The sequence below is a fragment of the Zosterops lateralis genome (assembly GCF_965231275.1).
Source record: "Zosterops lateralis genome assembly, chromosome: 15".
Lineage (NCBI taxonomy): Eukaryota > Metazoa > Chordata > Aves > Passeriformes > Zosteropidae > Zosterops > Zosterops lateralis.
Window position 1 is genome coordinate 14,308,319 of NC_139775.1, and position 25,096 is coordinate 14,333,414.

The 25,096-nt window shown below is 57.8% G+C and overlaps 1 protein-coding gene across 4 annotated transcripts; it reads right to left on the reverse strand.

Moving 5' to 3' along the window:
- Positions 1 to 245: 245 nt before the first annotated feature.
- On the reverse strand, positions 246 to 24,331 carry SRL (sarcalumenin; the record flags this gene model as incomplete). 4 transcript variants are annotated; one of them, XM_083872775.1, is made up of 8 exons in its annotated part: positions 246 to 3,784; positions 4,359 to 4,592; positions 5,281 to 5,397; positions 9,923 to 9,958; positions 13,203 to 13,298; positions 14,185 to 14,283; positions 15,869 to 16,837; positions 24,239 to 24,299. In XM_083872775.1, 8 exons carry the CDS (start codon positions 24,297 to 24,299, stop codon positions 2,973 to 2,975), a joined length of 2,424 nt encoding a protein of 807 aa, XP_083728901.1. In that variant the 3' UTR covers positions 246 to 2,972. The 4 variants fall into 4 exon arrangements, with proteins under 4 accessions (XP_083728901.1, XP_083728903.1, XP_083728902.1 ...); XM_083872777.1 differs by lacking the exon at positions 15,869 to 16,837 and having other exon boundaries at positions 247 to 3,784; positions 24,239 to 24,331; XM_083872776.1 differs by lacking the exon at positions 9,923 to 9,958 and having other exon boundaries at positions 247 to 3,784.
- Between the last annotated feature and the right edge of the window lie 765 nt (positions 24,332 to 25,096).

Sequence of the window (25,096 nt, forward strand, 5' to 3'; positions counted from 1 at the left end):
GAGGCTAAAGCTGGGGTGTAGGGAAGGAGAGTTCCTGCCTTGCTCCCTGTAGCTGCACCCCCTCAGCCACCCCAGTCCCAGCACTCTCTCCCACACCAGGAGAAGAAACAAAACAAGCATCTCCAGGGAGTGTGTTTGGAAAATACCAGGTTTTATTAGACAGGCTGATGTTCAAGCTGACAGTTTTATCTCAATGCACATGATCACGGGCATCTACAGGGCCTGTGTCCCAGCTCCCTCCCTCCCTCCCTCCCTCCCTCCCTCCCTCCCACGAAGCTCTTGGGCAAGATGTTCACCCCCTAAATGCTGAGGGGTTGGGGTTTCTCAGCAGAATGAAAATATCTCCCTGCTCCCCATTTTTCCACTCCCAGATTCCCAGGGGTCTCCTAAGAAAGCTCAGAGAGAACAGGGCTGGGAACTGCAATCCTCTTGGGACTGACAGCCACTTGGATCCGTGGGAGAGGAGGCCCCTCAGTGGCGGCATCTCCCGGAGGCAGCACAGAGCTGGGTCAGTGTGTGTCACAGGGAGCAGGGAACAGACCACCAATGCCACGGCTTTGGAAGGAGAACCCAAACAAACCATATCGGAGGGGAAAAGGGTTTGGCTGTCATGGGGAAGCGCCATCCAGCACACAGGCACCAAGGCTTTGCACAGGGCGTGCAGGTGCTGCAGGGCAGAGGAAAGGAGGACAGGAGGCGATGAGGGCTGGAAAATAAAGCAAAGTAAAAGGAAACCAGAGAAAGGGTGGGGAGAACGATGGGAGTGGCCTGAGAGCAGAGTAACAGTGCCTTCAAGGTCAATACTCCTTGTGGGACAGGGGGCCTTTCCCTGGGTACCCCATGGGCTTTAGGGGGACAGAGGAACAAGGAAAGAGATGGTGCAATACAGTGCTTGCAAACAAAAATGTTTAAAGGCCTTTGCTTTCCGTGACAGTGACACACAGTGTGACAGCAGGAACAGTGACAACATCAGCCAGTTTCTGTTGGTGATTCTATTCCATTAGCTCTTAAAAAACCATGCAGACCAGTCCGACAGAGGAGAGGAAAACTGATGAGCAATGGGATCATGGACAAGAAAGAAGGAACGATAGTGGAGGGGCAGCAGCACTGGGGCAGTTTTGAGACCTCACAGTACTCACAAGCACATCCCTTCTCTCCAGACTGCTCTGGCTGCTGCTCTCTCTGACACTGCTCGCCTTCCCTTGCACCTCTGCTCCCTCTGCACTGCAGGCAAAATCCCTCTTCCTGAACCACGCCCTGCCCTGTGCTTGGACGTAGATTTCGGTCTCAGCTTCATTAGTTCAAAATGTCAAGTCCTACCTTGAAGCAGAGGCCAGGAACATTCAGGTCCCTGCAGTAGCATCCCCTCAAACTCACCTGGATTCAAGGGGACTTCTTCCTTACAGCTCCTAGGGGACGTGGAGCTTTCCCAGGCCTCCTGCCATAGCTCATGTCCTGCTGCACATGTGGAGATGCCCTTCACACCCTCCTCATCACAACACAGCCTTCCATTCCCAGCTTTCTCTTTCCCTCTTTCATTTCTTTTGCCTTCTTCTTGCTTTAGCCAGCACTTCCATATCTCTTGCTTCTGTTAAAGGTAAGTCCCTTTTCTCCAGAGGCTTCCTGGAGTGCAGTGCTTGCTGTGGGTGTTTGGCAGGAGGAAGGACTTTCAGCAGATCCTTGGTGGGCTTGAAGGTGCCAGTTTTCCATCCAGGACAACATCTATCTCCTGGTTGGTTTGGGCTCAGCTTGGCAGACAGTGATGCTGCCCATGAGGGCCAAGTTTCAAGGTCAGCTGTCCATGGGGAACCTCACCCTGCTCGAGTGCTTCCAAAGCAGTACTCCTTCAGGACTGAGCACCGATGCTCAGAGATGAGCCAACAAATGGCTAAAAAAGGAGGAGTTTGGAAAGCAAGCCCCAGAAACCTGTCTGGACTGTCCTGGGGAGGACAGATCAGCAGGGGGGCAAAAGGGATGTGACCTTTTTAACTTCACAGCTAATGACCCCCCTTCCTGCCTCCCTCCACAGAGTGCAAAAACACAGAGGGCTGACTGAGAAAAGAGCAACATGGACTTGAACAAAGACAAACTGCCAAACCCTCACCCTTGGATCCCTGCTGGTCCACAGACAAGACTTGCTAGCGTGGGTTTTGAGGTTAATGACACACGTAGGCATGAAGTGGTTTCTTCTGTGCTGGTCCAGGGAAAGAAACCCTGCTCACATCTCTTTGTAAGGTGCTGGCCCTCCTTCTCCAGCACAGCTCAGCCAGTTCTGGCTGCTTCTTTCCACTCCATTTCTTCCTCTGCCATGGACTTGCAAATCCCATCACGGCTGCCTGTCTGGAGCTACAAACGTCCCTGCAAATGCTCCTTCTAAAGTCAAACACCCACATAAAGGCTGCAGAAGATGAACTGAGTCAAGTGAAAACGGAACTCACCAGGTGACCTAGAAGTCTTGGAAATAAAAAGAAGATCAATATTTGCTGAGATTTGTAGCAAGTTTGTGCCTGAAAAGAACAGCTGGGACATGGCCTCTCTTTCCTTGACCAGTGCTCCTGGTGATGCCTGCGTTCAGTGTGTCACTGCTCTCCCCTGTGCTCTCACGCCGTGCCCTTGTTCTCACTCCCTCATGGCTTCAGGGATGCAGAGGTTGAAATTCCTCTTCATGCACTCTTGGCACCAGTGGAAAAGCAGCTGCAGTCCTGCCCATGCATTGCTCATACTTACAGCTTAAACATTGCCTTCTACTCAAAAGAACAAAGATAAAATGTCAGGAATTCACAGTTTTTATTCTCTTCCTTATGCCCACCCATCTTCCCCTGCCATCGATGTCAATGACTCAAAGTCCTCATCGTACGGTAGCCTTTGCCAGCACGGCACTCAAAGGGTTAACAAACCACGGCTTCTTGGACAGATAAGACATAAGCTCATTCACCAGTAGGAACACGTGGACAGTTGGGTTGTGGGTCACCTTAGGGTTTCCTGTAGCGATTCTTTGGGGTTTCGCCACAGCCAGTGACGTCACAGGAGAGGACATTGGGCTTCTTCCCCAAGCCGAGGCTCCCCAAGAGATCGGGAAGCTCACGGGTGATGGCCTTCTCAATCTTCTCTAGGAAACACCCTCCCATGTAGGAACACTGCTGAGACAGCAGCTTAAAACTGGTGATGGGGTTGATGCCAAAGAAGTCCTTATAAGCCTCACGGTTGGGGAGGTCAAATTTGCTGACATTGGTCTTTGCCAGAATGGACTTAAAGATATAGAACCTGTCAGGATCTTCCACAATGTCCCTGAACACCAGTTCTCCATCACTAAAGAAGGTCATTTTGTCCTTGTAGGTCTGTAGATAGCGATCGACCAGCAGGGCGTGGATGCGCACCCGGATGGCGTGCTGGCGGATGAAGGCGATCTTGTTTTCCATCCTGTTCTCAATCACCTGGTTGAGATCTTCCAGGAGCGATATCTCTTCTTTGAGGAACAGGTCTCTGTGGGTGTCGGGGTGGTAGTCATGGGGCCAGAAGGAGCTGACGTACACCCTGGGTGGCTCTGTGACATTGATGAGAGGAGCCAGGCTCCAGAACAAGGCGCCGTAAACTCTCATCAGCTCCTGGGTAGCCAGGCTATCAGCTTTGTTCAGGATGATTCGGATCTGAGACTCGCGGCCCTTCAGCTGACGAAACAGCATCTCCAGCTCCAAGCCCACATCCAGCTTCGTGGGGTCAAAGACAACAAAGATGAGATCGGCTCTGTCAATGAACCACTGGCACACGTCGTTGAATGGGTAACCTTGAGGAGAGGAAAGAGGGAAATCCAATGCAGGATGAGCCCCTTCATCAAGGGATTGATAAACCATGAGCCTGCTGTGCCTCAATCCCCATTTGGGTTGCATGGGTAGTGAGGCACAGTGGACTTTTCCTGAAGCCTAGAACCTCTTTCTCACATGCTAAAAGCACTTTGGAGCTTTTTGGCATGAAAAGCCACCCCTGGGTGTCTGGGCCTGTGACTGCCTGTCTCTCTCACCCTTATCTCCAGACCTTTCTCCTCCCTGATGCTGACCACAGGTTCCTGCTGTTCCTTTGAGCAGATATCAAATCACAGGATCAGAAAATTATTATGGTTGGGAAAGCCCTCTAAGATCATTGAGTCCAACCATTCCCCCAGCACTGCCATGGCCACCAGTAAACCATGTCCCCAAGTGCCACATCCACCCATCTTTTAAATCCCCCTAAGGGATGGCGACTCCACCACTGTCCTGTGTTGTGTCAGGACTCTTCTCCATTGTGCTTCAGCCACTTTTGTCACCTCAGAGCATCACAGCATCTTTTCTGGGGTCCCTTAGATGAACCCAGTTAACCCCTACCTCTTTCTTGCTGCTTGCGGTTTTCGATGATGCCTGGTGTGTCCACAAAGGTGACTCTCTCCAGCAGTTTGTGGGGGACCTCAATGCCTATCAGCTTCTCCAAGAAGTTCTGCCCAAACTTCTCCAGGGGCGAGAAGGAGCGGGCGCTGTCAGCAGCCATCACGATGCCCTCGATGGTCTTCAGCTTGGGGCCGTGCATGATGACAGTGAACTCGGAGGTGGTGGGTTCTGCCCCTGTGCAGCAATGAGAGGGGAAGCAGAGGCATGAAATCCATGCCAGGCTATGGACACAACAGGGCTGGCCTGACTCTGGGAGCATTGGGAGCATCGCACGCTGCTCAAGAGATGTGGGGGCAAGGCAAGCAGTGTGAAATTCCTGCCCAGACTTCTTGAGAAGACGTCAATGGGGTTGTTTTCTCTGGGGACTGGTTTCTCTGGAAGTGGCCTGACTGCATAAGGTGTCACGGAGAATCATCTCCTGGGAGCCCTCATTACCACAGCACTGATCTGGCCATGGACATCTGCCCTTAGCTGTGAGATGACATCCGTGGGAGGAGGGAGGAAGGAAGGAGAAATGGCTTTTGTCCTGGGAGGGTGACTTAGCTGGCTGCATGTGAGGAGGGATGGGGAGAAGAAAAAGGTGACTTGCCCTTTTGATATGACTGCTGCTCACAGGGTCAGGATTGGGAGCTGTGAGCTCTGTGCTTCAGGATGAGGATGTTATGGGAGAGATGCTCTCCTCCACCCTTGGAAGGGTGAGAGAACCTCTCCCTCCACCTGGCACCACAGCCAGGTGGCACAGAGCAGATCCCAACCTCCTGCTGTAAGGAGGGATTGAAGACACACGGCCGGGAATTGCTGACTGCACGGATGTGGAAATGCAGGTGTCAGCCCCCCTTTGGCAAAGCAGTGAGCGTGGTACCTGTGTAGAGCTGGTAGGGAGTGTTGTCCAGCCCCAGGAGGTAGTTTATCATGGAGGATTTGCCGACGCTCCACGGTCCCAGGAATAGCACCATAGGCTTGGAAGTGATCTCCCCATCTGCGGAGAGGGGAAATAACAAGAGGAAGTGAAGGAACAATAGCCGTCGCCGCCGTGCCATTAACTCCCGGCTGTAACGAGCATCCCATCCGAGCGGCGCGGTGCTGCTGCCGGGGAAACAGCCGCCCTTGGGGGCCACCAGCCATTCGCCAGCCAAGGCAGAGCCCCGCCGGCTGCGGGACGGCCCCGTGCTCTGCGGCAGAGCCCACCTCCGCTGCCCGACCTTCTCCGAGGTTTATTTAGCCCTTCTTACACTACTGGAGGACTGGAAGGTCTTTTAAGCCTTGTCTCGGTTTGTTTCTGGTTTAGCCGCGTGAATTGGGGGCTGGCTGCGGGGTGCGGGTGTTGTTTGAAGAAGGCAGCCGCCGCAAAGCACGGGACATGCTAAGTAAAGGGAGGAGGCCGTGCCGCAGCCGGGAGGGCAGAGGGAGCTGCCGTGGGCTCGGGAGCAGGGCTTGGTAAGCGCGGTGCGAGCCCCGAGCCAGCCGCCTGCAAGCCTTTGCACCGTGCCCAGGCAGGGACCTGCCCCCGGCCGTGCCTCCCGGCCCTCCGGCCCAGCAGCAGGTCACTGCCGGGGTGTGAGCTGCGTGTGAGGCTCCAGCTGGATGTGAGGAGGGCAGACAGCCCCGCTTGGGGAAAGGCAAGAGGAGAGTGAACTGTAGTTCCCATCCTGCATTCTCCAAGTCACACAGTTTTCTCCATGAGGATGGTGACCTGTCCCCATGCCGTGACATCAGTCCAGGAGCACAGAGGTCCCTGGGCACATGCAGCCAGCAGCCCCAGGAGCAATCCCTGCTCAAACAGGACTCATGCAATCAGCTTGTGCCCACAGTGCTCGGCCCCCCAGCCCCCAGGACCCCAGGTAGGCAGCTGGTGGAGCCAGAGGAGCCCAGGGCCCAATGCCAGACCTCAAGCTGTGCCCAGGACACACGGGAGCCTGTGAGTCCAAAACAGGACAGGAATGGAAGTAAAAGTGGGTGAGTTGCCATTGGTGAAAACCAACCCCATCCTATGCTCAGGGTGGGAGAGGGTCCATCTGTTGTTGCTAGCAGTTCAGACAGGGGATGGATGACACCAGAGGAATGGGAGCTGCTATCTCAGCTGGAGCAGAGCCTTCCCCCATAGCCCAAGGCAAGGAGATGCCCTGGGCAAGCTGTGCACCTTCTCTTCATCCCCATGCCCAAGGCAGAACTATTTTCCATGAGGTAGCTGAGAGCCTCTGGTGCTCCATGGCTGCCACCTATGCAGGAGCCAGCAGCTTTCCAGCAGGCCAGGGATCCATCTCCAAGGTGGGGGAAGCCACAAAGCCCCCATGGTGCTGAGCTCCTGCCCCCAGGGTGCTGGAGGGCACTGCATGGCAGCTTCACACTGAACCCATTTGGAGATGAGAGAAGGAGCTGGGCAGAACATTCCAGCCTCCTGCTGCTGTCACAGGCTCACCATGTCACCTCTGGGGAAGGGAATGGGCTGGGGACATCTCTGCATCAGGCACTGCTGCATCCATACAGCTCAGCCCTCCCTCACAAAGCAGGGCAGCACTTCTGAAGCAGGGGATGCCTGGCTCTTCCTGCACCCCACTCCCTGCCTGGCAGCTGCAGGAACCCAGCCTTGTCTTCTCACATGGGACCAAAACAAGTGTTGAAACCTTGGACTCTCATTATTAATCATTCCTCTGCCGCTCTGTCGCCGCTGCTCTGCTCTCTTGCCAGCTTTAATTAGGTTATGGATGGTTGTTATTATTACCATTATCCCTGTGATGTTGTGCCAGAGGTTTGGGGTGGATCCCTGCGTGCTCTTTCATAACACATCCCTGGCCAGGTGTGACTGTGAATGTGAGCACCTGTGAGCTCCGGCTCTGCTGCACGTCCTCCTCTCTGCTCCACGGAGCCAAGGAGGGCAGCGACGTGGGCAGCCCCCCTGCCTGGTCACTCATAGCCCCTCGGGCACCTCTCTGCCCCCCACGGGCTGGGTGGGCACTGCCAGGCACTTGCAACTCTGCAGAAGTGCAGGATGTGAGGCCGGGTATGGATTCCCTGCTTGCCCAGAGGCTGGGAGAGAGGGAGCATCTCCCACCCGGGAGGGTGCTGGCCTGGCATCTGTCCCTGCTGTGTCCCTGTGCCGTGTCTGTCAGCAGCAATTCGGGTCAGCTTGATGGTCCGGACAGAGGAAAAGAGCCGGAGCTCGGCGGCGGCCGGGCGGGGATGGCGGCAGCTCCATCACTGCGGCTCTCTCCAGCCACCCTGTGGCTGCTCGCTCCCAGCTCAAGCTCAGACGAGCCTTAAGCTCATCCCTCCGCAGAGCCTGGGTCTGCTTGGGCTGCTCGGCTCCGGGGGCATAGGAGCAGTTTGGATGTGCAAATAGTTTTCTTTCCTAGAGCAGTGGCTTTCTGTGAGGTTTTGCCACGTGGCAGTGCCAGACTGCCTTTGGTAGGAAGCACTGGTGCTCTGGGGTGGAGAAGAGACAGCTCTGGGGAGAACTTAGAGCCCCTTCCAGTGGCTAAAGGAGTTCCAAGAGAGCTGGAGAGGGACTTTGAATGAGGGTCTGGAGTGACAAGGCACAGGGGAATGGCCTCACACTGAGAGAGGACAGGGTTAGATGGGATTTAGGAAGAAATTGTTCCCTGGGAGGGTGGGCAGGCCCTGGCACAGGGTGCCCAGAGAAGCTGTGGCTGCCCCTGGATCCCTGGAAGTGTCCAAGGCCAGGCTGGACAGGGCTTGGAGCAGCCTGGGATAGTGGAAGGTGTCCCTGCCCATGGCAGAGGTGGAACTGGGTGGGCTTTAAGGGCCTTTCCAACCCAAATCATTCCACAATTCTATGATTAATCCTGGTCAGAGCCTTGTCCCCCCTTGTCCTCAAGCCCTGCAGATGTGCCTGGTGTGGCCTCCCTCCCAAGTACAACTCTGTCCTGAGGATGCTGAGCAAAGCAGAGAACCTAGCAAAACCTCCTTCCTCTCCTGGTTCCAACTGAGCCACAGGCACAAAGGTCTTCTTTGTCCTCAAGCCACCCAGGAAGGCTGGAACACCTGGGGAGACTCCCAGCAACACCCAACTCCCGTCCCACCCCTGTGCCACAAACACCATCAGCCATGTGCCCATGGCATGGATCCAGCAATGCTGGGAGGGCACCCCTTGCTCCCAAAGCTTCCAAATCCATGAGTATCCTCCCAATACGTGTGCCCACAGACGGAGGGACGAGCCCACGTGGCTGCAGATGTCCTGTGCCTCCCCCGTGTGCCCCCCCATGCCTGTGCCCACCCCGGCAGCACGTGTGCCAGCGCCTGGAGCCGAGATGAGATAAGGCAGCTATCGGAATATGCTATAAATACCCCCCAGCCCTCTCCAGTGCTGGCACGCTGGCATTGCAGGGAGCCAGAGGCTCTCCAGGCACTGGCAGGGCTCTGCTGTGGCCGTGCAAAGGAGCCTGGTTTGGCAGGGTGTGGCAGCGTGGCCGTGGGGCAGGACAGGAGGGGCAGAAGATGGGATTTCCCTGCAGGAACATTGTTCCCGTGGCTGAGCACCAGGCCCGAGGGAAGGGCTGGGTGTTGGCTGGTATTTCTTGGACTGTGTCCCATCTCCTGATCCTCTGGGGGGACCTGGCAGCACACCCTGAGCAGGATAGGCAGGGAGAGGAGCCAGCTCGGGCTTCTGAGGGGGCTGAGGCTGCTGGGCAGGGGCCAGCCCGTGTTACTGGGACAGCTGCTGTGGGATCAAGGGTGCACATTCAGGAAAGTTTCTGCACATAGGAGACTGAAGGCTGGGAAGAGATCCCCTCTACAGGATGAGCTATCAGCTGGGCTCCTCCAGTTCATGCCGTGGGTGAGAGGTCAACCTAAAGGTCTAACACATACAATCATGGAATTGTTTAGGTTGGAACAGCCTTTTAAGATCACCAATTCTAAATGCTGCTGCAGCACTGCCAAGGCCACCACTAACTCACGTCCCCAGGGCTTTTAAATCCCGCTGGGTTTAGGAACCCCACCACTGCCCTGGGAAGCTGTGCCAGGGCCTGACAGCTCTGTCTCTGAAGAAATTTTCCCAATATCCAAGCCAAGCTTCCTCAGGTGAAACTTGAGACTATTTTTCTTTGTCCTGTCTCTTGTTCCTTGGGAGCCCCTACCTGGCTCAACCCTGCTGTCAAGGAGTTGAGAGTGAGAAGGTTCCTTTTGAGCTTTCTCTTCTCCAGACTAAGCCCCCCATCTCCCTCAGTCACTCTCACAGGACTACCAGAAATGTCTCTGAACCCTGGCCAGAGGAATATGCTGCCTCTCAGTCTTAAACCAAGAGGGAAAGGTGTCAGAGCCTGGGCGAGCTGAGGATTGCAGGGAAGGACGAGCTGTGGGGATGCATAAGAGTCACACTGGGAGAAGTGCGGGCTCTAGAGGGGCTGGGGACACTGTCCCGGCGGGGATGGCTCTGCTCGGTGCCTGGGCAGCGCGGCAGCCTCGGGCCAGGAGCCCGGGACAGGCGGAGGGCAGCAGAGCGAGGCAGTGCCGGCAGCATGCAGGGGGCAGGCGGCGATACCAACCTGTGGCCGAGGAGCCCAGGGTGCGTCCGGGGTAAGCTGTTAGCGAGGGACACGGGGAGAGAGAAGAGGAACCGTGAGTCCAAGGAGGGATGCGGCAGCCCGGGTGTGGTCCAGGACAAGGAGGGAACTGATGGCCACATTCCCAGCAGGAGACAAGGAGTTACAGCCTGGGAGTGACCTGCAGCTCCCAGGACAAGCACTGAACCCCTGTCTGCCCTGCAGGGCGGGGATGTGGCTCGGGGTGTCCTGCATCCCAACCCCTGTTCTGTGGGGTTCTTGCCTTCCCTGGCATCACCCACCGAGCACTTGGAGCCCAACAAGGCAGGGTTAGACAGCTACCAACCCAGCAAATGTCCTGACAACCCCAGTGACAGGGTCACCTGGACCCAGTCCCTGTGCTGTGGCTGGCGGTGGCATCTGGGAGGGTCATTCCCTACACGAGGACACCTGCTAATTAGCATACATCAGTAATTAGAGTCACCAGCATGCACCAGAACCTGGTGTGACCTCACAGCAAGCTTCCTATGGCTGGACTGGGAGAATCCCTCACCCTCAGCTCGGGATAGTCCCTCCAAGCACAGAGTTGGACCCAGCCAGAGCATGTCTGCATCCACGTGGGATGGCAGAGCAGAGAGGCGGGAGGGTGGCAGGCAGGGAGGAGGAAACGGCATCTGCCAGGCTTAAGCAGAGGGTGTGTGGGAGCTTTCTGAGATGCACCCTAACAAGCCAGAATTGATGGTGACAGCCACAGCTCCCACAGGACTCCACAAGAGCTTTCACATGTTGTGGGGAGCTGAGGAACTCTTTGGATTACACTGCAGTGAACGGAGCCGATGGAAAGGGAGACAAAATGGAAGGCTGCCACGTAATGGAGGGGCCAGGGTGCTTGCCACAGCACCCCTCTAGATTGGTTTACACCTCCAAAGGTCACACATATTCCATGACAGGCCTGCCCCAAAGCTCTCCCAGCTGTCCTGCTCCTCCCAGCCAGCTGAGCCGGCAGCTCTGTGCCCTCCAGCCTCCCCCCACCATGGAGAGGGGGCACAGGGGGGAGCTGGCAGCACCTCCCAGCCTGCAGGGACACCACTGATGGAATGACCCCGCTCGGGACAGGGGCACTGTGCAGGGGACGTGTTCAGAAAGCTCCCTGAGCTCCACTGTGTCCTCACCTGCCCTCCAAGGTCAAGAGAGTTCCCTGGGCCAACCCTGTAACTAGTGTGCAGGTTTCTCTGATTACACTGCTAATGAGGGACTGGGAAAAGCTGGATCTGTGGGTATGAAAGGCAAACTGCTGAGCTGTAGCTTTCCAGATAAGGTTGTACGTGCCAGGGTACGGCTGGGCTGTCAGAGATCATTCAAGAAGTTTGGTGTCTGTAGAAATCTTTTGAAGGGGAGCATGGCCAGAGTGCCTCACAGCTGAGATGAGGACTGGAGGCAGGGCAGCATCCCTGTGCCCTTCCCTGTGGGCCAGGAGGGGACTGTGGGTGGCCAGCTCCAGGGTCACAACAGTGTGAGGGTGCCCTGTAGGACACAGCAGGGTGTGCTGGGACATGGTCTGGGGACTGTCAGCCTGAGGGGTGGCTGTTCCTCACACTGATGTGGAACAGACCATGCAGTGTTGAGCTGAGGCCAGGAGGACCACCAGGACCTGCTGTCTGAGGAGAGTCCTGCTCAGGAGCTGGATTTGAGAGAGGCTGGGAAAGCACCAGGGTTAATGGCTGTTTCCTCAGGAGCTGAGAGGGAGGAAGCCAGCAGGAGCCTGGGGAATGCTTAAACACTTGTTTCCTCCCAAAAAGGGAGCAGGGAAGTGGCTGCTTGGGCATGGGATGGATTAAGGGTAGGGTAGGACGTCCTGGGGGCTGGAAACTGAGGCTGGGGGCTTCATCCTCTGGCTGTGAACAGCAAAATAGGGGTTAGAGCCCATCAGCTTCCCCTGTAACCCCAAAGATCCTCCTAAACTGTGCCCCAAGTTGGGTTAACAGCAAACATCACCAATACAGACCAGAGCAGCTTGGAGAGGAAGTTGGGGTGTTGCCAGGGGACAGGCCAGCAGCCATGGGCCAGCAGACAGGCCAGCAGCAGGACATGCTGTTGTGACCCTCCCCTCAGTTAGCCTCCCTCAGGGTAACTTCCCTGTGCTCCCCATGGCTCTACACTGGAGATGGCCTGGCTGAGAAGGGAGATGTCCAATCTGCTCACAGAATGTCTGACTCAGACTTAGGAGTTGCAGGGGGGATTCCTGGAAAGCAGGAGTTCTGTTCTACAGGGATGTGCCCCAGTAGGTTGCCCAGCTGAGTGTGGGGCCTGAGTGCTGGTGGAACAAGGCCAGCTGTAAAAGAAAGATCTGTGGGGAGGGTGTATCCTGGTCCTGCCTCACCAGGAGGGAGGGCATGGCTCCAGGAGTGTGTGCCTGGACCCCTGGGGAGGCAGGCAGAGCTGCAGGACAAGGAGGACAACTTCAGGACTTTGGCAGGAGGCTGACATGGGCACAAAGTCCTGGAACAGTGGCAACACGGACTCCAGCATCCACTGGAGATATCTGGCCCTAGCTCCTGTGCCTGAATTAATACTCAGAGGAGAATTACTCCAGTGAACAAGGAAGTTGGACTTGAGTTTGAGCCATCTGTGCTTGGAAAATGAAGCTTCTGGTGTTTCCTGGGTAACAAGAACTTCCTGTATCTTGTGAGCATCTTGGGACAGGGCTGCACTTTCCTCTTCTAGAGGGACACATGTGTGACCTGGCTCAGCCCACACCATGCCAGGGCCACGGGGACCTGCTCACCCCATCCAGCGTGTCAGAGATTGCCAAGGGCTGGAAACTCCAACTCTCAAGATAAGTGAAGGCTGTGGAGCTTGAGGAATACCCTGCCCACATGGCTGTGTCCTGTACCCAGCAGGAAGGATGCCAGCTCCAGCCACCCCCAGGAAGCTCATCCCCAGCCTTGAGAGGTCCTGAGCTTCCTTGCCAAGCCTGTTTCATTGGGCCATGATCTCTGCTTGGCAGGGGTACAGGGCATTGATGTTGAGCAGGTGGGAGACCCGAGGCAGGCAGGGCTCAACGCTCAGCCCACACAGATGGCCCTGACAGCAGATGGGCTGAGGCAGAGGCAGGAATTCCTGCTGCTGGGTTCACTAGGGCATGGCCTCTAAGCCCATGGACTCCCTGGGAAGCTGCAAAGGAGGACACACTGTCTGAGGCTGTCCATGATCTGCTCTCTGTGCTGTTATCTGCATCCCAAGGACCTGGTGGTGCCGGAGACCCCAGTGCCCGTGGCATTACCTGTGATCTCGTGCTGCCTCAGCTCGTTGTATCTGTAGGAGTGTTCCAGGGGCTTGATGGAGGAGTGGTAGATCTTCCTCAGCCGCTGCAATACTCCTGGGGGGCAAAGCATGTGGGCAGGTGAGAGGACAACCCCACCAGGCTGGGTGAGACCCTCCTGGGGCCATTCCCTGCAGGTCCCGAGGGTGGCCCAGCCATGGATGGAGGGATTGGCTCACAGCTGAAATTTTGGCCAAACTGATCCCAGTCCCGCATTTTGCCCAGAGGGGTTGTGATTGCTCCATCCCTGGAAATGTCCAAGGCCAGGCTGGGCAGAGCTTGGAGCAATGTGATCTGTGGAAGGTGTTCTGCTCATGGCAGAAGGGTGGGATGAGATGGTCTTCACCATCTGTCCCAACCCAGGCTGTTCTAGGATTTTGATGCCTGTTCTCTGATAGTGTTTCCCACTGGGCACTGTCCCCATCTGCTCCCAGCAGCTGATGGGGGGAGTGTCTTTCCTAAGTGCTGTTTAGCACTCAACACCCACGATCCCAAAAAGCCCTCAACCATGGTGCCAAGGCCCCCTGGCATGGCCCCTGAGCTGCTTGCTAGATAAAAAGGAGGAGTTTTTTCCACAGTATCTCTTATCACTGCCTTTCCAGCCCAAACTGCCAGCGGGGCCAGCAGAAGCAAACCTTAGGGTAACAAAACCCAATATATAATTGGAATGTAAATCCCAACCCTTTGTTAGAAGTTGCTCCAGGTTTCTTTGAGCAGGGGTGTGCCTGATTCACCATCTTCCAGCCTCTGTACCCTCCTAATTCTTGTATGCCCTCGGGAATGTTCTTAAAATACCTAAAATATGTTAACCCAAGAGCAGCCAAAGGGCTGTTACTGAAGATCTGGCATTGCCAGACCTGCAAGAAGCAAGGTTAAAATCCAAACACAAGAGAAGGAAAATCCTGTCCATGGTCTCAGTGTAGGGCATGCATGGCCTCCTCACCTGAGACATCATCGGCAGGTTTTTCCTCATTCAGCTTCAGGGTGTTCTCCAAGTGGGACCGGTCACGCTTGATGGGCTCGCTGGCATCTTCAACCTCTTCTGGAGGAGAAAACAAGGATCCCTGTTACTGCTGGAAGGGGAAACCACACAGGAGCTCACACAAGCAACTGCCAGGGGGAGGGCATGGGGAGCACACACACCCCGAGCCTGCGGGCACGCCGTGCCCACGGCAGCCGCTGCCACCCTTGGCATGCCACGTGCTTTCCCTTTAGCACAGGCTCCTGGAGGCTGCCAGGGCTGTGGCTGCTGGGGGAAGCGTCATGGGCAACTGCTTGGCTCCGAGGAGGGGCTGGCTGCTCGTGGGGAATGCGAAGGATGTGCCTGGAAGGGGCTCCCAGGGTTGGGATGTAGCACGAGCACACGTGGCAGCTGCTGCCCAACGGGGCCCTGGTGCTTTCCCCGGCAGCTGCGGCTCCGTGGGGCTCAGCCCTTGTGCAGGCTTTGTGCTGCTGCCTCTCTGTCTGCCCACTCCCCAAAAACCTACACAGGGAGCTGGAGACAGTGCTGAGACTGGGGCTGCCTCTGGCTCTTGGGGGACAGGCCAGCCTGGCCCATCCTGGCTGCCCCTTAGCCAGTGGGGCTGTTCCCTCCCAGTTCTCCCACCTCTGTCTCCATATTCCCCTGGAGCCCTCTGCACAGCACCCTGTCCCTCATGGCTCCCTACCATGGGGACCATGAGGCAGCTGCCTCCATTGGGGAAGGCACCCCACTGTCCCCAAAACACGGAGACAGAGGTGTCCTTGCCATGGAGGTGCTGGCATACCAGGAGCTTCCAAGAGCTTTTGGATATGGGGAGCTGGGTTGGACTTTAGCAGGGGTTTGGGGACAGGTCTGGGGACACCAGGATCAAACAGGGCACCACTAAGCCCTGAGACTGTGTTGAGCATCTACTGAGTGTTGGGCTGAGGAAGACCTTTTGACTTGCCAAGTGAGGACACAGAGACCAAACTGGGTTTGCCTTTTGGGGAAAATGGGAAGCTTTTTGAGCTGGGATGTTACAGATGAAAACAACAAAAATACTAATCTGGGTCCAAAGGTCACTGCCCAACCTGTGGGCCAAAGTCTACAAATAGTTCTAGGAAATCATGGTGAGGGGTGTCCCTTTCCCCTAGTTAGCCTTTCACTGATTGAGCAGGGCTGGTGCCTCAGCAGCTCATTGGCCTGGATTAGTTCTTCACACCTTCCCTACGAGCCAAGAAGTGGTGGAGAGGAGCCCCACAATCCTGGGAGCCCCACCAACCCAGGAGCATCCTGCCCCTGCACAAGCCAAGAGCCCGGAAAACTCTGCATGTGGTGCATAAAGAGTCTTTAAGAGATCTGCGAGTGCTGAAAGGGGCCTGGAGGTTAAAAACGTTATCCATGTCCACATCCCTGAGGAGAAATCATGGACTTGGAGTGGAGTGGAGAGAGGGGAACACCAGTCAGTTTTGGCACCACTGCGATGAGTGCATCCTGCTGCGGCCTCGCTGCCCATGGCCCAGCGCTGTTAGGGGCGGGCGGGGAAGCACAAGCGTTAGGAGAGGGCCATGCACTAGGAGAGGTTTAATGTGCCAAGCTCAGCTCCGCCGGGTTGATGGGAGGTCACTCTGGCTGCTACAGCACACCCACAAGAAAAGACTCCAACCTATCTGGCTGTGCCGGGGCTCGGCGGCACCAGGGGGGATGCTGGGGACCTCTGTTCCTGCCAGTGGGGTCTTGTCTGCAGGGGGGTCTTCAGCTGCTGGGGGATTTTCCACCACTGCAGGGGGGTCTGCTGCTGCTAGAGGATCTTCTGTTGGTGGGTCTTCTGTTACTGGTGCATCTTCTTTTGCTGGTGGATCTTCCACCACTGGTGAGTTTTCCACTGCTGTTGGCGGGTCATCTGCTAGTGGTGGGTCTTCCACTGCTGCTGGTGGGTCTTCTGCTGCATCCCCACAGGGTGGGTGATGGCAACTGGCAGAGCCATCCCTGGATTCTCCTGTGCCAGCAGCTGCTGGTTTGCTGTGGCTCTTTGTGTTGGAAGTGCCAGCTGCTTCCTTGTCATTCTCCTCAGCTTCACCATCTTCGTCAGACTCTTTCTCCTCCTCAGACTCTCCCTCTTCAGACTCTTCTTCACCTCCATCTACCTCAGACTCCCCATGTTCATCTTCCTCAGACTCTCCTTGCTCGTCATCTTCCTCTGAGCTCTGCTCATCCCTTTCCTCCTCTCCCTCAGGAGCAGATGCTGCTCTTGGCTCTTCCCCTGGCTGCCCTTCTTCCTCAGAGCCTCCTTTCTCTGTTTCAGGCTCCTCATCCTCCTCTGCATGGATGTCACCTTGTGTGCCAGGCCCATGGCTTCCTCCAGGACGAGCTGCCACGGAATCCTCCCCTGAGCTCTGTTCTTCCTGGCCCTGCTCTTTGCTGCTCTCCTCTGTCTGGCTGTCCCCTGCCCTCAGGCCACCCGCCGGCTCTTCCTCCCCCTCTCCACGTCCCTCCTCGGTGACACCAGGCACGGAGGCATTGGCATTGTCTTGCTCCTCCTCAGGGCTGCCATCAGCCTCCTTCTCCTCCAGCCGGGTCCCCGTGGCTGGTGGGGGGCTCTGGGCAGCCCCATCCCCATGGCCCGTGCGTGACTCTAAACGATGAGAACAGCTCAGTCAGTCCCACCCGTGCTGGCCACTGGGGCACCCACCAGGGCCCTGAGGGATGACTTGTGGCTGGTACCAAGAGGTTTAAACTCTTCCCTAAGCCTTCTCCAGCTCCTGTCCCTGTGGCAAGAAGTTGGGTGCAAAGATGTGTTTGTGGGGGGCGAAGCAGAGCTGGGCAGGGGCTCTGTGGCTCCACCAGCCCTGGCTGCCTGGCACTGGGGCTGCTGCCCGCCCCAAAGCACTGCAGGAAGGCGCCAAAGCTGCCCTAAAATCAGGGAAAGGAGTAAAAATGGCAAATTTAGAGGGGCTGTGGGCACTTGGCAGGTTAAAAGGGTCCTTCCCCAGCCCTGATTTGAGGGAATATCACACCAGCCAAGGTGGGAGGTGAAGTGAGGGGGAGGAGGAGGAGGAAGGGGCTTCCTGGCATGAGGAACCCAGTATGGGTTCCTGCCTTCCACAGGCAGGGCCTAACCCTGGCCACGGGGCTCTGGAGCTATTTATTGTGAGTGTCCCTTCACTAGGAAGGCATGTGCCACTCCGTGCTGCTGCTGGGGACACAATGAGTGTGTTCTGTGGCCCAGGAGAATCCATCCGTATTTTCCATAGGCTCCAACTGCAATTTAACATCAGTCAGCGGGTGCCAAAAATAAAAGATCACGGCTATACTGTCTCCGTTACAAACAGTTGCTGCTAGTCTAAATAATCCCCCCCAAACGTCTCATGCCAGGGGAGTTTTCAGAGGAAAATAATTCCTTTGTACTCCAGCTGGCAAGCAGATGCCAGGCAGGAAAAAAAGGCCACCTCCACCCAGGCTGCGGGAGGAGAGCGGGCACGGCCAGGCCTCTGCTCTGGCTCCTGTGCTGTGTCTGTGCAGCAGCCACAGGACTGTGTCCAGCAGGACTTTGGCAAAGCTAGAGCTCACTGGGCTTGGCCACAGGGCCTGTGGTGACTGAGCACAGGGGGAGCTGGGCTGGGGTCAGTGTGGTGCCAGCCCCAGACTCCTCAGCCTGGTTTGCCATGTCCCAGGGATGCCAGGGGTTGGTTTTATCCCTGTGGTGTTGGTGCTGGTGGGGCTGTGAGCTGGGATCAGGTCACATTGGGAGGCTTGTGCCACGCCAGCAGTGGGCACTGGGAAGGACAGGCTGCTCCCCAGCCTGCCCTCATTCGCAGGGTCTCTTGGTTCCCTGGCACAGCAGAGCTGCAGCCACTGCCACAGCCCCTCACCCTGCCCAGGCCGGATGCTCGGGTCACTCTTGCTCTGCCCTCGCTGACCTCCCTGTCCTCTGCTGGCACACAGCTCACAGGCACCCAGCTCAGCTCCCAGATGGAGGGAGATAGAGGTGGGCAGCTCCCACCCCTCTCCCTTTCACCCTGGTCCTTCAGGTCACCTTCCTGCAAGACCCCTGGGATCCTGCAGGAGCCTCTTGAATGGGAATAGCCATATTTAATCTGCAAAGCCCTGGCCCTGGTGGCCTGGGAACCAGCCTGAGTCAATAGAGGCTCCCCTCAGCTGATGGGAGCAGGGATATTCTCTGCCCCAAAATAGCTGTGACCTGGAGGGCTGGGAGAGGAGTGAGGGTCAAAGCAGAGCAGGAGGGCAGGACCAGGCAGAGGAGACCCTGAGAGTCCCCAGGGCATTGTCTGGGGTCTGTGTGGGGCCTCTGACCCAGAGGGGACATCACCCCCCCCATGGCCAGACCCAACAGCAACGCCAGTGCCCACCCCGAGCCATCCCTCGAGGAAAAAGGGAAATATCCCCCAAGGGCTCAGATGGGGATGTCCCTGCCCGGCGTGCTGCTCACGGGCTTTATTTCCTGTGACCTTCAAGGTCTGACACAAAGTCCCTGTCCCCTCCCCACCTCCTTCTCCCTGTTTCCCCTACATGGTCTCCAGGATCCACGGTGAATTGTGCTGACCCGCACATGGCCGGCCGATGAGTGCAAAATGGGCCGAAGGTTACGGGCTTAACACCCTCCGGAGGCTAAAAATACGGCACGGCAACTGTACGGGGATGGGGAGGAGCAGCCCCGGCGGAGCCCCGGCCCCCCTGGCCCCAGCCCCTCGCCCGCTGCCGGCCAAGGCTGACGTCCGCACCTGGGGGCTCCGGGAGGGGACAGCCACCGTGTAAAGTGACACCGGGGCTCCCCGTGTTCACACCTTGCATTGTGCCAAGCAGATGGGTGGCATCGGAGAGGAGACCTCGCCCTTTTCCCCTCGGGGCCTTGACTTCCCCTGCGGGTCCCTGGCTCGCATTGCCCCTGCAGTGCGCCCCTTTCTCATGCTGGGACTTTTATGGGCTGCCAGGGGACACTTTTTCAGGTGGTGACAGCGAGGATGGAGAGCCCAGGGCGCAGGTGCTGTGGCTGGTTTGCCTGTGTGGGAGGGAGGGGCAGGGCTGAACACCGCGGTGTCCCCTCCATCCCCGCACGGGAACAGAACAGCAACGACCTGACGGCGAAACGGGTCCTCCAGGAGGGCGGTGAGAAGGGACAGATGGGCACAGGTGGTCCTGCAGGGACACTCTCCCCCTCCAGCAGAAACCGGAGCCCTGAGCGTGGGGCCGGCGATGGCAGGGCTGCGGGGATGGCTTTTCACACGCCCCCTTCCCCTGCCCGGATCCCAATCCCTGCTTCCCTGGGGGTATTATCCACTGGCTCCTGCGAGTCCTGTGCTCCCCGTGTCCTCCCAGAGGGGACCTTGTATCCCAAATATCCAACCCTGCCTTTATTCTTTATTTATTTAAACTCTCCTGGGAACTGACTGGACACAAAGAAGCTGTCAGGGAGTTGCTGGGATTTTCCAGCTGGACCTGCTGCAGACCCCACCTTTCCTGTGAGACCCTTTTCCATGGTGATGTCCCTTCCCTCCAGGCTCAGTGGGGCCCCCATGGCCTTTGCTCAGGGCCATCCCCCAGTGCTCCTCCAGCTCATGGCCCTGCCAGGACTGAGAGCAGGGGGAGCCCAGTTTGGGGTCAGCTGGGCCCACACCTTCAGAGGGAAGTGTCCCACAAGGGTTCAAGCAGCCCAGAGGACACAAACAGATGGATGGGGCTGACAATGGGACTCACTCTCCAGACCCTTGTGCACCCCAAAATTCAGGATGCCCAGACACATCATCACGTCTCAGAGGCTTCATGATCCCAAAACACCGGCATAAAGCAAATATATTCCTGGTTTTCAATGCAGAAGGAGGTCTGGGAAATAGTTTTTTCAAACTAACTTGACCTCATTTGTACAGAAAATTTTAAGTTCAGTTAAAAAAAGTTATGAAGTGATTTGATTTCTATAAATGGTTGGATAGAACCATGTGATATTTTTATTAATATATGGTAAAGAAACCTCACCAGGATTTACCAAAGGGATTAAAATCAGGCCTGGAGCTTTCTAAATAGAGATGAAAATAGGGTATCACTGCTGCAATGTGTTTCTTCCACTGTCTCCCCACCCTCAAGGTCTGTCAGGAACCCTGACTTGCAGAAGACATGAAGAAGGGGAAGATGGGAGATGAAGCACCTGCTCCTTCCTGGCTGAGGAGATCTGGGTCCATCAGTGAGCAGATGGCCAGGAAACGTCAGGTATTTTGGCACAGGCAGATGTCACTCTGTACATCGAGGAACATCCACCTGCAGTGTCCCTTGCAGCTTGGGGGAATCCCTTGGGTCCCCCAAGGGACATGGTGTGGCATGACTGGGGCTGGAAGAGCCCCTTCTTCCAGAGGAAGGATGTCCAAGAGGTCCCTCTGTTCCTGTCCCCTGGCCTCCAGCCATGGGAGGCTTCTCCAACCCACTCCAGGGATGTCCCCTGAAGGATGTCCTCTGTTCATCCAGGGCAAGACTTCCTGGCTCCCCATCCCTCCTTGGGTCATCCCAAGCATTCCTGGTCACCCAGTCACCCCTTGGATTTGCCAGCCTGGATTCTAGGACCTGATGTCCCACAAGATCCTCAAATGCATGGGAATGTGGGGCCAGGGGTCAGCCCTGGGGTCAGCCCTGGGGTCAGAGCTGGCAGCACTGCAGACACCAACACACAGACAGGGCCACACAGCTCTGAGCCTTTTCCACAGTGTCCCCAGGGCTGTGTGACCCCAAGGGTCACCCCTGGCTGGCACTGGGGCCTTGCTGCCACTGCCAACACCCCATCCTGGCTTGGGGAGCCTGTCCAGAGCCTCCCCTGCCCCTCCTGCAGCCCCCACTGGCACAGGAGCTCACAGCTCCCTCCAGCTGTCACTTACAAGGGAAATGTCCCCCTGGGCTGGAAATAGCTCAGTGGAGTCCTGCACACCCCGGGGCTGCTGCTATTCCTGCAGAGCTCAGGGAACAGCAATTCCAAAAGCAATCTGGTCACCCTGACCCCATGGCCAGGCTGGGATCTCACCAGCTTGGCAAGTGGGACACAGTGGGAACGTGACAAAAGTGTTGTCCTTGGGCATGGCACAGCCCTCCCAGTCTGGTGCCAGCCCACAGACACCTGCTGGTACCTCTGTGCCACCAGGGCCATGCACAAACGAGGTCTTCTGGCCTTCCTGCCCAGCTGGATGTCACCACACCGGGACAAGGATGGCTGATGGAGAGGGTGTCACAGCAGAGCCACCTGCCCAGCATCTGCCTTGCTTTGCTCAGCCAACACCTTGTGAGTAAGAAGGGGCATCCACAGGGACCAGGGTCTCCTTGGGGTGAGACACCAGGGGTGTGACAAGGATGTAGGTGACACAAGCACCCAAAGCACCCCAGGCCCCTTGTCTCACACACCCCCCATGGCAGTGGTGCCTGTGGCTGTGTTGGTGCTGGAGGGTGGAACAAATCCAGTGAGGTGTCCCAGGGAGGTCCCCACCTCAGGGGAGGCTGGTTACTGTGGAGGCCACTGGCCTGGGATGGTCAAGGTGGGGTGTCCCCATGGCTGTTGTGCCCAGGGCCCTGAGCTCACACAAGGTGTCACAGTCCCACTCCCAAGATGTTCTGACCTGGGAGGTGAAGGCCACCCTAAAGGGACACATTCCAAAGTGACACACTCTGGGTGATGGGGAACACCCCAAGATGCCAGGAGAACCTGGTGATGGAGCTCATCCTGAGGTGACACCTTCCAAGATGAGGCAGGACTTCCAGAAGCTGAGACTGGCACAGACCCCTCCTGCTGTCACCAGGAGGGGTCTGTGCCAGCCCTGCAGTGCCTTGCAGGAGGACACCACCACACCAGGGCTTTCCCCAAGTCCTCTCTCAGCTCAGAGGCGGTGGTGGCATGGCCTGGAATTGCCCTCCCACTCAAATCCATGGTGACTGCAGGGCCAAGGTTTCCCCAGGGCACTGTGCTGAGCAGTGTCTGGGCTCTGCCCTGCCATCATCCTCGGGGCCATTGCTGGTGGCCACAGGGATCACCCAGCCTGGAAGGGAGGACTGGGCTCTGCCTGAGGTGTGAGTGTGTTCCCCTGGGCAGGAGCAGATGACCATGTGTGCAGTGAGCTGCCCCAGCAGGAGCTGTTGGAGCACAAGGCAATTCCCACCCCCAGCCTCTGGGAAGGGTGGCAGGGTCCTGCCAACCAAACCCAAAGGACTATGCCTTGCCATGATGTTCCAATGAAGCCCCTGGTTCTCCAGTGGATTTTCACCCCTTCTCTTCCCGTGGGCACCTGCAGCCTCATAGTCCTGTGGGATCCCCACAGCCCCACAAGCACCAACTGGGATTGAGTGGGAAGATGTCCCCAAAAATGGAAAAAAACCCCTCCCAAGGCACTTCCTGCACCCCAAAGGAGCTGGGTCTGAGAGTTCAGCTTGGCACCAAAGGAAAAGCAAAACTCATCCTGCAAATCCCACTGGTCTCTGAGGAGCAGAAGCATGGGCAGGAGACATGCCACTGCTTAGAGCTTTTTTGGAAACCTACAGAACTGGGATGAAATACGTGACCCTCAATAAACAGAGCTGGTCCTGGGGCTGCCAGACCCCCTTGTGCCTCCTGGCCCCTCTGAGATGGGGGATCCCGGTGCTGTGCCATGCCAGCCTCAGCCAAACCAAGACATGGGCTGGTGATCATCCACCACGGAGAAAAGCTCCCAATGTCCCTCCAGGCCACCAGCCCCGCTTGGAGCAGCCCCATCCACCAGCCATGCCCCCAAACCACCTTCCCAACCCTCCTCCACACACTGCGCCCGCAGCTCCACGGAGCTCACCCCACTTGTGTCGGGGTGTGTCGCCGGCCCCCAAACCCATTCATTGCCGAGAAGGGCCCAAGATGCCCTTAAAAGGCCAAAACTCGGCGGGGCCGGGGGTGCCGGCGCTGGCAGCGGCAGCTGCGGGTGCCCGCGCGGGGCCGCGGCGGCGCGGGGCGGGGGGGGCCGGGGCACAGTGTCCCCTTACACGGCTGTTTCCATACTTAGCCGCCCCCCTCCCGGCCGCGAGGCCGCCGGAGTCCGGCCAGGCAGAGAACCAGCCCGAATTAACTCAAGGGCAAGCAAGGGTACCGGCGATGCCGCCCCGGGGACACCCGGCCGGGCAGCGCGGTGAGGAGTGAGGATGGGACAGGCCGGGGAAGGGGATCCGGGGTTCTCAGAGATCCCCAAAGCTCTGGCAGCTCCCCCCTCATAGTCCAAAATCAAACCACCGCGGCAGCCACAGGTGACACTGCCCCAAGGCATGTCAGCTCAGCACGGCCCCTGAGAGAGACCCCAGACCTGCAAACCCCTCCCGCCATCCCCTCCTGCCCACAGCCCCCCAACACTTTCCCTGCACATTTTCCAGCCTTGGAAAAGCTGTTGGGGAGCCCGGACCGCTGTACCCCTCTCACCCTGTCGTGCTCCTGGGCTGGGCTGGCCGGGCACCCCAGAGCCCCTCCTGCACCCTCAGTCCTACAGACACCCACAATTCTGTCTGCAACCCTGCAGGGCCCCACAGACCACAGACACCTGCAGCCCTGCATGGGTTTGTGAGTCCCAAAGGTGCTCACAGCCCCACAGACACCCCCAGCCCACAGGCACCCGTGGCCCCATAAGCACCCAGCCCCACAGGCACCCACTGCCCCGCTGACATCCACGGCCCCAGGGGCACCTGCAGCCCTACAGGGATCCCACAGCCCCTTGGGGTTCCCACAGCCCTCTAGGACCCCACAGCCCCTTGGGGTTCCCACAGCCCTGTAGGACCCCCACAGCCTCGCAGACACCTGCAGCCCCATGGAGACACCCAGCTCAGTGGGGACCCCCAGCCCCATGGGGCTGCCACAGTCCCAAGGGCACCCCGAACCTCATGAGGATCCCATAAACCTGGGCACCCCCAGAGGCACCCACAGTCCTGCAGAGTCCCCACAGCCCCAAGGACACCCGTGGGGACCCCACAGCCCTGCCAGCACCCCCAGCCCCCCGGGGTACCCCCAGCCCCGGGATCCCCACCCGGTGTGTGGCCGTACCTGCGGTGCCGAGGAGCAGGAGCGAGGCCACGCAGCAGCAGAGCAGGTTGAGGCCCTTCATGGTGGCTGCCAGGAGCTCCCTGCCGCTCGCTGCCTCTATTTATACGGCGGCGGCGCGGGGCAGGGCAGGCGGGGCAGGCAGGGCAGGCAGCTGCCCGCACAGATGCTGCTGCTGCTGCTGCCGCCGCTCTTCCGCTCCCGGGGGCCCTGGGCATGGGGACAGGGATGGGACACAGGGGCAGGGCTGGGAATGGCTCTGTCAGGGGTGCGAGGGCACGGGGATCTCCAGGCATGGGGACCCTGGGCATGCGGGGTCACAGTCGCCATCCCAGCGATAGGAGAAATGGGTGCCCTTCTGCATTTATTCAGATAAATTCCTTCCTGCAGGGCTCCTCTGGACATCATCCCCATCCCAGAATCCTGCTGCTGTGGGGTAGTGGGGTTTCTTGGGCTGCCTCAGTTCCTGCAGCCCCTTTTGGGCTGGAGCAGGGGTTTGTGGACAGGGAGAGCTGAGCATCACCCCACTGCAGTGTCCTCATCTGTCCCCAGAGGTGGATGTCTCCAAGCAGCACATCCTGGGCTGATCTGGTGTCCCCTCCAGCCAGCACAGGTCACCAACCACAGGCAGTGCTGTACACCCCATGTTCCTTCCAGCCTGAGGGTGTCCCCACTGTCACTGCACTGGCAGTGTGGCACAGGCACAATGTCACCAGCACCTGGCACCCTTGTTTGTACAGAACAGCCTCCCAGCACTGTCCCCAAAGCCTGGCCATGGCAGTGACCTCTGGGCTCCATCAGGGCAGGAGCCATTTTGGGGGGACCATGACCCAGCTTTTTGTCAGGAAAAGGGGGTAAACA